The 15,988-nt window shown below is 43.8% G+C and overlaps 1 protein-coding gene across 1 annotated transcript in view; it reads left to right on the top strand.

Moving 5' to 3' along the window:
- Window positions 1-13,089, top strand: part of VPS33B (VPS33B late endosome and lysosome associated) — a 50,998-nt gene extending 37,909 nt beyond the window's left edge. Inside the window, exons 15-24 of the mRNA XM_075855262.1 lie at window positions 344-418; window positions 2,961-3,025; window positions 3,119-3,173; window positions 3,258-3,304; window positions 4,262-4,394; window positions 4,609-4,682; window positions 6,720-6,821; window positions 8,175-8,244; window positions 9,845-9,961; window positions 11,479-13,089. Coding sequence (XP_075711377.1) covers window positions 344-418; window positions 2,961-3,025; window positions 3,119-3,173; window positions 3,258-3,304; window positions 4,262-4,394; window positions 4,609-4,682; window positions 6,720-6,821; window positions 8,175-8,244; window positions 9,845-9,961; window positions 11,479-11,558 — 818 coding nt within the window. The 3' untranslated portion in view covers window positions 11,559-13,089. The remainder of the gene's footprint in view (window positions 1-343; window positions 419-2,960; window positions 3,026-3,118; window positions 3,174-3,257; window positions 3,305-4,261; window positions 4,395-4,608; window positions 4,683-6,719; window positions 6,822-8,174; window positions 8,245-9,844; window positions 9,962-11,478) is intronic.
- The last annotated feature ends 2,899 nt before the right edge of the window (window positions 13,090-15,988 follow it).

Genomic DNA, 15,988 nt, shown 5'->3' with positions numbered 1-15,988 from the left:
GACATCCCAGAGGAACTGCTGATGGTTTTAGAAAGGATCCGTTCAGGATGACTATCCAAGGAAATCTCTGTATTCCGTAAATTGCTGGGATTCTAGTCAGTGGTGCCAAGATTTGTAGAACCTGTTCTATGTGTCTTGCAAGGAGGGCGTCAAGTTCTCCATAGAAATAATGTCATTGATTTTAGAGATGAACATTACTGATTCTTTCTCATGACTTAAATAAGACAGTTTATTAGAAATATGCCAGTGGGCGAGGTTCTGCCAGGGTAGTGCAGCTGATCATCCCGTACAGTTAGTAAATAGGGTTTGTTATATTAAAGCCAATTTTCCTTTTTTTTTAAAGATATTGGAGCCTGTGAGTCTATTATGAAGAAGAAAACCAAACAGGACTTCCAGGAGCTACTGAAGACAGAACATTGTAAGTAGTCCTAGGTTGCGCCTCATGTGTTTACTGTTGCTTTGTGGTCCCGTTACAAATTGGTGGGTCTCACATCATGCCCCATTGCCTCTTGCTACACTAGTGTAATATACTACGCTGGAGATGATGGGAAAGAAATATCGTAGCCTGATACTGTCATCTCTCCCCCTGTACAGCCTCCAGTGACCCCAGGGGGGGGTACAGGAACCCCTATTACCAATGAGAGAGGATATGTGCTCCCTGATTGTTACATTTTTCCCCCTTTACAACAGGGGTGGGAATATGAGCAGTTACATATCTAATACCCCCTGCAACCAATCCGCATTATATCAGATTATATTCACACGACAGTAAAAAAAAAAATGGCCATTAAAACTGATCAACTGTCAGTTTTTCATGGCTGTTTTGCATCAGTGTCTCCAAATTTACATCCAATTTAAAGGGGTTTTCCCATGAGAGACACTTATGTCTCCTATGGATATGTCATAAATATCTCTCATGGGAAAACCTCTTTAAGTCCGTCTGACCGTTTTTAACGGCCGTTAAGAAAAGCATAGATTTTAGTTGTCAAGGTTTTTTTGTCCCAACCCCCTGAAAACACCACTGTTCCCATGTAGATAGTGTCACAGTGCCCACTGAAAATAGTGCCCACATAGATAGTGCCAGTGCCCACATAGTGCCACAGTGCCCACATATAAGGACCACATATAGTGCATGCCAGTGCCCACATAGTGTCACAGTGCCCATGTAGATAGTGCCACAGACAGTGCCCATGAAGATAGCGCCACAGTGTCCCCTGTAGATAGTGCCCATAAAGTGCCACAGTGCCAAAGTTGATGCCACATTCCCATGAAGATAGCACCATACTTCCCCTATTAGATCGTGCCACCCCCTTGTAGTTAGGGCGATCCCCCTTTAGATAGCACCACGCACACCCCACCCTGTAGATAGCGCCACAGCCCCCCACTTTAAATAGCACCATTGTGGCTCCCTCTAGGAGCGGAATCCCCAGCCAGAGCGTTGCCGACGCTTTTGCCGAGGTTTCCGCTCATGGAGGAGCCCCTGGCGTTCAAGGACATCCGCGGGCTCAGCGCTTACAGTAGCACTATGCCTGGGGACTCCCCTTGTGAGGGCCAGAAATGGCCTTCTGAATACACCCATAGAACCTCAGTATTCTTAAAACAGTCGTGTGAATATTGCCTTAAACTAAAAAAAATGACAGTCAATTTAATAGCCATTATAAATCACTTAATAAAAATAATGGACCGAATGAACACATGTTGTGGCAGTCATTAACTGAGATTCACTTGAGCTTTAATATATAAATTTGATGTTCATCAAGTTATATCCGTTTCTGAGTAAACTGGTAGAAAGCCATTACATTGTCACTGCAGCTCCCACAGGAGATGTCACCTGAATTTCCTAGACTCCTACATGGGAAATCATTGTTGTTATGAGGTAATGGCCTCGTTTGCGGCATAATTAGGCAGCTTTGTCTTCATTACTTGGAATTTGCGATAAACTCCTGTGAGGCTGTAATAGCCGCCCTATAGGTTATCAATCAGCTTTCCCAGGTACTGATATCATTTAAAAATGACTATATCATTTACAACTTCTTGCAGGAAGGGCATTTCTATGTATCTTCATACATATTCCACCATGTTCGATCATGGTGGTATATAATGTAAATGTCGGGCAAGCTATATTTACCGATACCACTATTAATGATGTTATTGGTTATCATCGATTTTTTTTTCCATAGATTTAGACTAAGCAACAATCTTTACAATTCATAACGATTATTGCTTGTGTAAACTGGACCTTACTGGAGAATAGAAAGTAGACAGAAAATACAGTGTTAGGTTTCATTTCATATGTATGTACTTTGAGCTGTTATAGGGCACTCGCAGAACTGCATGGGGTCTTACTGTAGCTCCGTATGCCTCCGATTTCATTCAATTTGATACGAATTCTATACGAATCCAACAGGAGAAAAAATGGTGGCATCATCGCATGCCTTATTACAAAGCTATTCTGCTCTAGAATAATACTGCAGCATACTGCACATGACAGGGCATTATACGACGGCACAGAAAGTCTGCCGCTGTAATGCCTCCTGCACATGGCTCTGCCATGCATATAAGGCCTATCTCAAAACTAAAGTGCTAAAATGTTTTCCCTTATTTGATCATTATCAAGGTAACACTCATGGTAGAAAACAGCTTTGTTAAAGGGGTTGTCCAGTCCCTAAAAATTGATGGCCTATCCTCAGGATAGGCCACCAATATCTGATCGGTCAGGGTCCGACTCCTGGGTCCCCCGCTGATCTGCTGTTTTGAAGGGCCACAGCTGATTGGCTAGGGTCCCGGGTGTCAACCCCAACCAATCAGATATTGATGGCCTTGATAGGCCATCATTTTTTAGGGACGGGATAGGGATTAATGGATATTTAATAAAACGGCAGGAATGAAGATGACTTGATGATTAAGGCTCCAACTGTTCTAGCATTTAATCCAATGTTTTTTTGCTATTGTACACTCAGCATTACTAGAGGGTTTTGATATTCGAGAGAGCATCAATTTAATAGAAGAACACATAAACAGACAGGTGAGTTCATGCCACTTATATTTTGAATAGCAAGAAGTGGTAGGCAATGCTGATGTTTCACATGCATGTAATTGGCTATTGTTTCATTCGCAGGTTTCCCCCATTGAAAGTTTACGTTTGCTATGTTTGCTGTCACTCACAGAAAATGGTAGGGCTTGTCCCGTGTGTCCCTAACCATAAACACTCACCTGTATACATAGAATTGTTTTCATTTTATTATTTCCTTCTTTAGGTTTAATAACAAAAGACTACAGATCTCTGAAGACTCAGTACCTACAGGTCTGTGTGATCATTTGTATATAATAAAAGAAAATGGCGACATAGAAGTACGTCTGATGGTGCTTTCGCTTACTATGCAATGATGCAATTCGAATTCACTGCCCATTGTAGACAAAGCTGTATGAAATGCTCGGTGAATAGTTTATTACAGATTGCATCCACATACAGGGCCCTGCACAGTAAGAGCGTTGTGTAGTTTCAGTGCTGTCAGAGGTAGCACTGACCCTTTCATTTGTTAAGCAGATGATGTCCTGTACTTGACTAGCTATGTCTTGACTGGACTCTTTTATTAAACTTTTTCCTAAATAGAAAGAGCCTTTAAAGAGGACCTGTCACATCTCCTGACACATCTATTTTAGTAAATACTTGTATTCCACATGAAATAACAATTCTGGAACATATTTTCTTAGAACTCTGTGTTGTGCCGTTCCTCTATTATTCTCCCTAGAAATGTATTCAATTGACAACTGGATGTTACCATTCCTCTTGTCAAAGGGGTGTGTCCCTACACAGTCTCACTCTGTCAGCACTGATTGGACAGTGTCAGTATAAGTAGAGACACACCCCCAACTGGTAACACCCAGTTGTCAATTTATTCATACATTTCTAGGAGGAATAGCACAGGAAGAAAATGCTCCAGAATTGTTACTTTATAGCTAATACAATTATTTACTAAAACAGACATGTCAGGAGAGGTGACAGGTCCTCTTTAAATATAATACTAATCCAGTGATTCATTTTTAGCACCCACGGAAGAAACCGTTAATTGATATTAGGAAATACAGAACACAATTATAGGCTGATTAATGTTCCATATTGTTACTGAGACATAATTATCTCTAATTACATTAGTGAAGTCAATTTTCATAAGTTATAATTAATGATCCAATGTTGATATTCTTTTAAATAACATTATTCTCGTCGTGAATGAAATTCTGAGTCTTATTCTTTCTATAGAGCTATGGCCCTGAGCATCTGCTGACGTTCTCCAACCTAAAACGTGCCGGCCTGCTCACTGAACAGGCTCCAGGAGAGACGCTGACTGCGGTGGAAAGCAGAGTGAGCAAACTGGTCACCGACAAAGCTGTAGGTGAGGTTGTCTTGTCTGATACAAATGACAATAACCCGTTACACTATATGATTATGCTATACAATATTCTACATCCAAGACGATCTGTTAGCATTGCCACTTTTGTCACAAAGATATCATGTAAATTATAACTTTATCAATAGTTTCAGAGAAAAATAGGTTTTGGTAAAAATTAAAGTTTATAAACGTTTGTATCTTTGCATATGGTTTACAGGAAAACTTACTGATGCTTTTTCATCTTTGGCAAAGAAGAGCCATTTCAGAGGGATCAGCAAAAAACTTGGACTAGTAAGTGATGTTATTTTATAGTATTATTCTTTCTTGCTTCTAGGAGGCTCTGTTCACACCTCGCTTTTCCTGTGATATATGCGACATAGGGTGGACATTCTGCTGTTACAAGTTATGTATGTGTGACAATGAGAGCTTTCCCTTATTACAGAGGAAAGTGCTACTGGTTAATGCAGGCTCCTGGCACACAGACATGACCTGGAACTGTGTGACCGGCATCGGTATTAACTTTTCTCTGCAGTAAGGGAAAGTGCTCATTGGTTACTCAGCGGCACCTGTCAGACAGTTTCAGGCTATGTCTGTTTGACAGGAGCCTACATTAACCAATGAGCGCTTTCCGTTATTTGGAATTAATTGTAGTCCTCCAGGGATTGGCCCCGGAATCCGCTGATTGTAGTCCTCCAGGGATTGGCCCCGGAATCCGCTGATTGTAGTCCTCCAGGGATTGGCCCCGGAATCCACTGATTGTAGTCCTCCAGGGATTGGCCCCGGAATCCGCTGATTGTAGTCCTCCAGGGATTGGCCCCGGAATCCGCTGATTGTAGTCCTCCAGGGATTGGCCCCGGAATCCACTGATTGTAGTCCTCCAGGGATTGGCCCCGGAATCCGCTGATTGTAGTCCTCTAGGGATTGGCCCTGGAATCCACTGATTGTAGTCCTCCAGGGATTGGCCCCGGAATCCACTGATTGTAATCCTCCAGGGATTGGCCCCGGAATCCGCTGATTGTAGTCCTCCAGGGATTGGCCCTGGAATCCACTGATTGTAGTCCTCCAGGGATTGGCCCCGGAATCCACTGATTGTTGTCCTCCAGGGATTGGCCCCGGAATCCGCTGATTGTAGTCCTCCAGGGATTGGCCCCGGAATCCGCTGATTGTAGTCCTCCAGGGATTGGCCCCGGAATCCGCTGATTGTAGTCCGACAGGGATTGGCCCCGGAATCCGCTGATTGTAGTCCTCCAGGGATTGGCCCCGGAATCCGCTGATTGTAGTCCTCCAGGGATTGGCCCCGGAATCCGCTGATTGTAGTCCTCTAGGGATTGGCCCTGGAATCCACTGATTGTAGTCCTCCAGGGATTGGCCCCGGAATCCACTGATTGTAATCCTCCAGGGATTGGCCCCGGAATCCGCTGATTGTAGTCCTCCAGGGATTGGCCCTGGAATCCACTGATTGTAGTCCTCCAGGGATTGGCCCCGGAATCCACTGATTGTTGTCCTCCAGGGATTGGTCCCTGAATCCGCTGATTGTAGTCCTCCAGGGATTGGCCCCGGAATCCGATGATTGTAGTCCTCCAGGGATTGGCCCCGGAATCCGATGATTGTAGTCCTCCAGGGATTGGCCCCGGAATCCGCTGATTGTAGTCCTCCAGGGATTGGCCCCGGAATCCGCTGATTGTAGTCCTCCAGGGATTGGCCCCGGAATCCGCTGATTGTAGTCCTCCAGGGATTGGCCCCGGAATCCGCTGATTGTAGTCCTCTAGGGATTGGCCCTGGAATCCACTGATTGTAGTCCTCCAGGGATTGGCCCCGGAATCCACTGATTGTAATCCTCCAGGGATTGGCCCCGGAATCCGCTGATTGTAGTCCTCCAGGGATTGGCCCCGGAATCCGATGATTGTAGTCCTCCAGGGATTGGCCCCGGAATCCGATGATTGTAGTCCTCCAGGGATTGGCCCCGGAGATCGTCAGACATAGTTGAACGTCTTCCTGTGGGATCAGCTGTGACTTTGCTCAGAAGGACGAGGTCCGCAACCGCAGATTGTGCACCACCGCCCAAGAGCAATGTTCTAGTATAGCTCTCTGGCCCCCAGCAGGTGGCTCTCCAGCTGTTGGAAGCTCTACATACTATTGTGCCCTAGTGGTGCCAGTGATATTATAGTATTAAAACTTGGCACTTGGGTCAAAACCATATATCTGACAATTAACTTTAGGGTAGGCGTATTTCTCTGATTATTTTACGGGACATTTTATTAAAGTCTGGTGACCTGTATGCTAGCAGTTTACTCCTACTGAGCATGAATTTAAAACATTTTTTGGCAGATTCCTCGTGTAGATGGAGACTATGACCTGAAGACCCCAAAGGACATGGCATATGTTTTTAGTGGTGCTTATACGCCACTAAGTTGCAAAATAATAGAACACGTGAGTTTTCCGCTGTTTTGTGTGATAGTGTGTTTATTAATTCAATGAAACAAAGTACATCTATTTTTACATTTGTAACATGTGGAGGGTCCTTCCGCAAGAATCCAGCAAGTCCTAGATAAAAAAAATGACACAATCGTCTCTAGCTTGATATGTTGACACCCTTCAGGATGGGCCCAGAGAGCAAACACTGACAATCATACCACATTCCAAATAACATGTACTGTCAGGCTTCCTAACTTCTTGTGGCACAGCTCTCAACTTTCAGGTGGGGGGTTTGGAGTAAACTGTATTGTCACAAGGACAGGTATATCAAATAAAGTGTTAATTACAAAAATATATATTGACCTATAAGCTCTCCTGGCATGTCTGTTTTAGTAAATACTAGCATTCACCATGAAATAATAATCCCGGAGCATCTTTTCTTAGAACTCTGTGTTGTGCTGTTCCTCTGTTTTTCCTCCTGGAAATGTATGAATAAATTGACAACTAGGCATTACCATTTCCCCTTGTTTGCCAGTGCATTACGCACAGCCCAGCATTACCTTACTTCGTAGAAAGACCTGTTTTTTACTCTTGCTGCTCACCCCAACACAGACCGTTAAGTGAAAAGCCAAACAAATAAGAGAGCAACGGAGTTCGTCGATAACGGCCAAAGCTTAGACAGTGAATCAGGCCCCATGCACACAGCCGTACCCGCAATCTCGGCCCGCGATTGTGGGCACGGCCAGCTGCTGACGGCCGCCCGCATTTTTCAGGCCGTGCGCCCATACAAAGTATGGAAGCATGGACCTCGAAACACGAAAAATTGGACATGTTCCATAATTCCTGGCACAGTACTATGGCCCGGACACCCTTCCGTAGCTATACGGAAAGGTGTCCGCATCCAATAGGACTGAATCGGCCCGTAATTACGGTCCGTAATTGCGGTCCGTAATTTACGGGCGCTTTTATGGACGTGTGCATGGGGCCTTATGGAGAGTGTTTACGGTCGTGTGCATGGGGCCTGCGGCTGTGATCAAGAGCACGCATAGAAGGGGACTCTGCTCCTCTGTAGTCAGTTTTTCTCAGATACTGTATTCAGCATGTAGAAGCGCCTAAAATACGTAGACTCCATGACAACAAGCGGGTTTGAAACGTTTCCATTCAGGGGACATTTAAAAAGAATCATGAGTTTACATAACAAAGAACAAAAAAATGGTAATATAACTTATTCCAAAGTTTGTTTAGTTGAATTCTATCCCATGAGTATGAAAAGTCACTTGATGATTGTGCCACTAAATATGAAGTACTTGCTCTCTGCTCTTTCAGTATATCAGTATGCCATGTGTTTACAAGTCTATTGATTTTAAGGTTTTGGTGCGCAAAGGTTGGACAGGTCTTGAAGAAGTGACACGTCTACTCAATAGCAATGAATTTGCAGGTATTTAATTTTCCCATCAAATTTTGATGTTAAAGAAAAAACAGCCTGACGGTAGTATGTGAATCTATTTACTATATTTAGACTGGTTTTCCACCTAAACACATTTATCACCTATCTACAGGGTCTTAGTGGTGGGTCCCCCAGCCATTATGCATTTATCACCTATCTTGTGGATAGGTGATAAATGTTAATTGTTGGGAAACCCCTTTAACCCCTTAGTGACCACCAATATGCCTTTTCACAGCGGTCACTAAGGGGCCTTAGGCTAGGCTGTCGCCTTTTCACGGCGTCCCAGTCTATGCCCTGCACGGTTGTCCCGTGCAGGCTGGAGCCGGGGCTCGGTTGTCTGATGACAGCCGGGATCCTGCTCCAACGGTAGAGATCGAAGTTTGCTTAGGTCGCGTCCGTTTAACCCGTTAAATGCCACAGTCAATAGCGACCGCGGCATTTAACTTGTTTACAGAGGGAGGGAGCTCCCTCTATCACCCATCGGCAGCCCGCAAATGCAATTGCGGGCCGCTGATGGGGTGTCATGGCAGCCGGGGGCCTGATAAAAGCCACCTGAGCATATGCCTATTAGGACGCACCAGAGGCACGTCCTAATAGATTGCCTGTCAGTTTTACACTGACAGGCAATAATGCTCTGAAATACTAAGTATACCAAAGCATTATAGCAGCGATCTAAAGATCGCATAGTAAAGTCCCCTAGTGGGACTAATGAAATAAGTAATAAATGTGAAATAAAAATTATAGTAAAAAAATAAATCAATTTTTTTTTCCATAAAAAGTGGTTTTAATTTGTAAAAGTGTAAAAAATAAATATAAGTACACATATATGGTATCGCTGCGACCGTAATGACGCAAACAATAAATTGAATATGTGATTTTAACCGCAAGGTGTACACTGTAAAAAAAACGCAAAAAACAATGCCGAAATTGCTATTTTTTTCCATTGCCCCCCAAATAAGTCATAATAAAAGTTCATCAATAAGTCCCATGTATCCCAAAACAGTACCAATCAAAACGATGTCTTGTCCCACAAAAAACAAGCCCCATATCATTACATTGACGGAAAAATAAAAAAATTACGGCTCTTGGAAAGCGACGATGCAAAAACAAATAATTTTAGTTCACAAAAGTTTTATTGTGCAAAAGTCGTAAAACATAAAAAACCTCAACATATGTGATATCGTCGTAATCGTACCGACCCTTCGAATAAAGGTAACGTGTTATTTACGCCGCACACCGAACGGCGTGAATTTAACACGCATAGAACAATGGCGAAATTTCAGGGTTTTTTTTCTATTCCCCCCCACCCCAAAAAAAAAAGTTAATAAAAGCTAATCAAAAATGATATATACCCAAAAATGGTGCCATTAAAAAGTACAACTAATCCCGCAAAAAAACAAGTCCTCATACAGCTATGTCGATGGAAGAATAAAAAAGTTAGAGCTCTTTGAACGCGACGATAGAAAAACGAAGAAAATAGCCTGGTCATTAGGGCCTAAAATAGGTTGGTCACTAAGGGGTTAATAAATGTTATATTTTGCTTTGACATGTCTAAAGCTGCTTATATAACCATACTGTTTGCTTCCTGCAGAACAACTCTTGGAGAGGAATTCCTTCTCGGATTCTCATAGGACCATTGTTGTGGTTTTCCTTGGCGGATGCACATTTTCAGAGATCTCCGCTTTGAGATTTCTAGGAAAAGAAATAGGTACAATTTATTTAAAAGAAAACCTTTATCGTCTAAAATAAATTGTGCTCTGAACATATTTTTATTATATATATATATATATATATATATATATATATATATATATATATATATATATATATATATATATATGCATTTTTTTCTATTTATACATTTTTTTAATTCTCACTGAATAAAAATACTTTCTTGGATTTCCTATTATATCAAAGAAATATGAATTCCTGTCGGGGTCTTATATAGTAGTTACCAAGCTACAGATTGTTCTAGAGTATAAGAGATTTGGATTTTAGTATAATAGGTAATATCTCTACATTAACAGGGTATTACATCTTCAGCAAATAGAGCATTTTCATTGTATGATAATCTCTCAAGAGCTCTGCTTGCTGACATTCAATCTGATCCTTCATTGTTTGTTTATTTTTAGAGGATGAAAATGTGTTCTGTTCATGTGATGGACAAACAGGTGCATGGCTTGTTACAAGAGAGCCATCTAATAACTTCACTGTAAGGCCATGTTCACACGTTATAGATTCTTTCAGGATTTAGGCACGGATTGCGGGCCTAAATCCTGACAGATTACTCAGTCTGTCCGCAATGTTCACATGCTCCGATCAAAAATCAGCACGGAATAATGAATGTGCAACGGATTTCAAAAATGCTCATTATTGGAGCAGATTCGACCCCTGAAAAGCCGCGGATTAGATCTATTGAACTTCAATGTTTCAGCTGCAGATTTCTGCCATGGATTATCTTCAAAATCAACAGTGGATTTGCCTATTGCAAATCCTGAGCGTGTGAACATACCCTTAGGTACGCAAAATCCACAACAAATTTGAAGTAAAATGCTGTTATATATTGTTTTAGAAAACCCACAGAAAACCGATTATATCGCGGCTTTGCAGCGGATTTTCACAGGTCATCACATGACCAGGACATATATTTATCCATTGGAAGTAAATAATGAAGGTTCCTATGGAATTATACCATGTCGAGATTTCATACATGAAGTATATTGTATGACTTTTCATTACACAAAGAATAACATTTCTTTGCTAAAACCAAAATATCTGTTTAATAGTAAATTAGAGAATTAGGTTACGATCAATCAACCAATATTTATACTATAGCCAGAGTAATTCCAGTATTATAGCTGCCGGGAAATCCGATTTCCTGCCACTTTCAGGCTGGCACCACCTGGAGACACTGCTTACGATGGCTATTGTAATGTCTGTTAGCACATTGAGCCTGCCTATATGTGGGCTGTGTTTACAGATTACAGGCTGCCATTGATGGTGCCTGTAGTCTGCTGACAGTGCAAATTGGGAAGTAGAGGATTTTTATTTTCTTGCGGCCCCGCTCCTAAAGGAAACAATTGCATTTTGTGCACGTTTTCCCTATTGGCTCCAAAGGGAAAATATGCAATTTAGAAAACTGCACGTGTTTAGTTTTTACATGTTAAAATTTCTAAGAAGATGTGCTAACACTGTATCATATGTGTATTTTGATTTTATTTTTAGGTTACAGATTTGTCTTTCTAACCACAGCAATTACAAATGGGGCACGGATACTGGAATCTATGGCAGAGAGCAAGTCATGAGCCGTCAGAGGCGTCTTTTTTTTCGAGATTCCATCATGATATGAATTATCAGCCACTTGGATTTATTTTAGAAACTAAAAGCTGTGACCACACAAAAACTTTATTTTCATCCAAAACATGTGGTTTTTGTCCAAATGATCTGGTGTATCAAGAATGATCGCTCCACCAGGAAGAATGATTGAAAGTATTTGGAAATACTTCTATTAGTGGTTGTTGAAGAGAATATGGGATAAGACCATCAGAGAGATGACTCTCCTAGTCTCGCTATCTCCTATGGTGAAACTAGAAAATTCACCTGACAGAAATGACCTTCAAATTCCAGTTTTCATTAGATGAAGCCTTTTTGCCAGACTGGAGACTATTGTAAATATGCCATTGTATAAAGGTCTTTGTGTGTTCTATATTGCCCAACGTTTGTTCTCATGTGCCATTCGGCTACTCAGGTAATTACAGTACACCGAAAACATTGTTTCTGTAGCATCTGAATGTTTTAAAGATATTGCCCTTTTTCCAGTTGCCAAAAAAGTCTGATGAGCACCTCCGACTTCCACATTGCCAGTTAAATCATATCTTCCTTGTACATCAGAAGAAACAAGAGCACCAAGCTTGTTTCTTCTTTGTTTTTCAGACACCATGTATACGTTGCAATAAGTCATCAAAGTTATTGCTTTTCAAGCCTACTTAGGCTCCCTTCACATTATGTTTTTTATCTGCCGTCGGAAGTGGGATACATCCAGGGCCGCCATCAGGGGGGTATTAGGGGTAGTAGTGTAGGGGGCCCGGCCAAACTTAATTGAAAGGGGGGCCCGGCAACTGCCGCGACTTGCCTTTGGTAGAAAAATACAGGCCCCTGCAATGGGGCCTGTTTTTTTCACCAAAACAATGTCGTGAGCTGCGGGCCCCCCTCTCGTGAAACACCGCCGTGAGCTGCGGGCCCCCCTCTTATCACCGCCGCGAAACACCACCCGCTTGCGTGCGTACGAGCGAGCGCGTGACCGCGCACGGACGACCGCAAGCGCGCGCGCCCACGCGCGAACGACCAGGTGCGCCGCCAAGAGGGAGGCGGTGCGCCCGCAACAAAAGATCTAGGGGGAAGGACAGCCACACTGGACAGCGGCGCAGTCTACTTACCTGCTGGCCCGAAGGTAGGAGGAGGCGGACGAGGAGTCGGACGCGGTGGAGGAGAACGGTGATGTGAACAGGCCCTAACACAAAAGTTTTGTATTTTTTTAAGCTGGTTCACAAAAAAAAATAATTCCAAATTCTACTGGACCAACTGCCTATTTAGAGACCGGCAGCAGCTCCAGGAGCGACATCATAAGGGACACACTAGGCGGATATGCTGAGTAAAACTACACAGCTTATCCGCCCCCGGTAGCCGCAGGGAATTCCGCCAGCAAAACCGCACCAAATAGTGGCGCAGGTTTCGTAAGGCATGTCCGCTGCGGGAATCCTGCAGGGAAAAAAAAGTTTCGACTTGCCCCGGCCGTAGTTTAGGTGACGCATCTCTCTCTTCTGAACGTAGCCCCGCCTCCTGGGATGACGCTGTAGACCATGTGACCGCTGCAGCAGTCACATGGGATGAAACGTCATGACAGGAGGCCGGGCTGCGCTAAGAATAGAGGATCGCGTCACCAGGACTACGGCCGGGGCAAGTCTAAACTTTTTTATAAATTTAAAAAAGTGCCTTTTTTTTTTTTCTCATGTGTGCTTTTTGCGGCAGAACCGCAGCATTTCCGCAACAGAGGAGCAGCGATTCCACAGAATACATTGACATGCTGCGGCTTAAAAAGCCACACTGCAGGTCCATTTTTTTTGCAGCGTGTGGATGAGATTTGTTCACATCTCACCCACTCTGCTGCGACTAATACGCTGCAGATTTTCCACAATAAAATGTGTTGCATAAAATCCGCAGTGTTCATGCCTAGTGTGTTCCTACCCTAAGGCCGGATTCACACAAGCGTGTGCTTTTTGTGTGCGCAAAAACGTGGCGTTTTGCGCATGCAATAGGTCCATAACAGCTCAGTGTGTCAGCAGCGTATGATGCGCGGCTGCGTGATTTTCGCGCAGCCGCCATCATTATGACACTCTGTTTGTATGTTTGTAGCACGTGGTGCTTTTCTGTTTTCATTCATAGTTTATATGGCTGCGGAAGTGCTGGGCGTGATTTTCACGCACCCATTGACTTCAATGGGTGCGTGATGCGCGAACAATGCACAAATATCGGACATGTCGTGAGTTTTACGCAGCGGACACACGGACTCACGCTGCATGAAAATCACTGACAGTCTGAACGGCCCCATAGAGTAACATAGGTCCGTGCGAGGCGCGTGAAAATCACGCGCGTTGCACGGATGTATTACACGTTCGTCTGAATAAGCCCTAACAATAAGGCCCAGTTCACAGAGTTTTTGGCCCTTGATATTGACTCGGACACTGCGTCAGAATCAGCACCAAAAAAATTCCAAAACCGCCTCCCATTGATTTAATCTGAAATCAATGGGAGCCAGTCGCGGAAAAAAGAAAAAGCAGCACGTCCTTTCTTGCCGCGGTTCTGCCTCTGACCTGCCATCGAAATCAATGGGATGCAGAAAATGCATTTTTCCCTGCGTTTTTTTGTCTGCTGTCCTCAATCGCCGCGGGCAAAAAACGCCTCAAGATAGTGTGGGCAGGTCAAAATCTGCCTCAAAATTCGGTGCGCGGTTCCAGGCGGTTGCGGGTGCGCATGCGCGGGAGTTTGCGGGTGCGCGCGATCGGTCGCACGGGCGGCAGTGTTTGACGGCCCCCATGACGACCCCCATGCTACCCAGGGCCGCCATCAGGGGGGGTATTATGGGTACTGATGTGAGAGGCCCGGCGAAAGCTAATTGAAAGGGGGGCCCACAGCTCACGACATTCTTTTGGTGAAAAAAACGGGCCCCATTGCAGGGGCCTGTTTTTTTTCTACCAAATGCAAGTCGCGGCAGTTGCCGGGCCCCCCTTTGAATTAGGTTTGGCCGGGCCTCTCACATCAGTACCCATAATACCCCCCCTGATGGCGGCCCTGGGTACCATGATATAGTGCTGGACGGAGTACCGTTAACAGGCGGTGCCACCGTAGGGGGGCCCAGAAAATTTAGCTGTAGGGGGCCCTGGGTACCATGATATAGTGCTGGACGGAGTACCGTTAACAGGCGGTGCCACGGTAGGGGGGCCCAGAAAATGTAGCTGTAGTGGGCCCTGAAATTCCTGATGGCGGCCCTGGATACATCGCTCGAACAGCCCCGACACCCCCCCTCGCAGAGCGCCTAGGGCCGTAGTCCCCGGGCAGCAAGCTACCTGGACTGGTACCTGGACTCTGGCACGTGAAAAGCACCTGACGTCATTATTCATTTATGGACAGAGCTTACTCAGGGTCAGAGTCCCCTGGCAGAGCACCACCTGCTGCTTCCTTCTCAGGGAAGTTCCTGATATTTCTGTCCATATATGGACAGTGACGTCCGGAGCTTTCCCAGGGCTGGATTTCCGGGATAGAGCGCTTCCTAAGGACAGCGGTACTTCTTGGGCCATGTGCAGGAAGCACTATTGACATAACTGTCCGTATATGGACAGTTCCGTCACTGGAGCTTCCCGACATATACTTTTAATGTACACATGTGACGCAAACCATAGTGTCATCGTTCACCCACATGCTCTGTAGACTGCGCGGTATATGTTTTGCAGGATCCCTCAGGATGAAATATCGTAGTCTACTATGCTATTTCATCCTTCAAAAAGTAAGGTACACTGACACTCTTTTGGCCTCCATCGGACTTATAGAGCCTTATGGATACGTTTATTGTGCACGTCCAGGGCTTTCCCAACATATGCGATAAACATAGGGCAAAAATGCGATCTAGATGGGGCCTTACCAGGGTTACCAACCATCTGTAAGTTCCTAGACTGCCCGTAAAAATAGGGGACATTTTTACATGTCAGTAATTTTAAAAAAATCGATATGCCTGTAATGTTTTTGAAGCTGAAGGAGATTGTGCAGATAAGGCTCTGTTCACAATTCATTTTTAGTTTATGTTCAGCGCATACAGTTGCATAAGTCAACCATATGCTCCTATGTTAAAGAAACGTATATAGCATGGGACCCTATGGATGCGTTCGGCATACTCGAAGATTAAAAAAAAAACAACGCTATATAAACATAGCTTTTTTGTAATTGAAATACATTACTTACCAAATTATACTTATTTTTTGGGTTTTCCAATTGTCTATAAAAATGTCTGTTTGTGACTTCTAAGTTGTTAAGAAAAAAATATTTAATCACATGGAATAGTACATGTGTCTATACAATTTATTCCAATTTTAATTTGCTGCAATTAGTTATATCGTTTTAAGTTGTGAGTCCGCATTACAGTCGCCAAAATCTCAAGAATCATGCTGTATGGAGGTTTGCTTGG

Source organism: Rhinoderma darwinii, chromosome 3 (assembly GCF_050947455.1).
Source record: "Rhinoderma darwinii isolate aRhiDar2 chromosome 3, aRhiDar2.hap1, whole genome shotgun sequence".
Lineage (NCBI taxonomy): Eukaryota > Metazoa > Chordata > Amphibia > Anura > Rhinodermatidae > Rhinoderma > Rhinoderma darwinii.
This window is presented reverse-complemented; position numbering and strand designations above follow the sequence as displayed.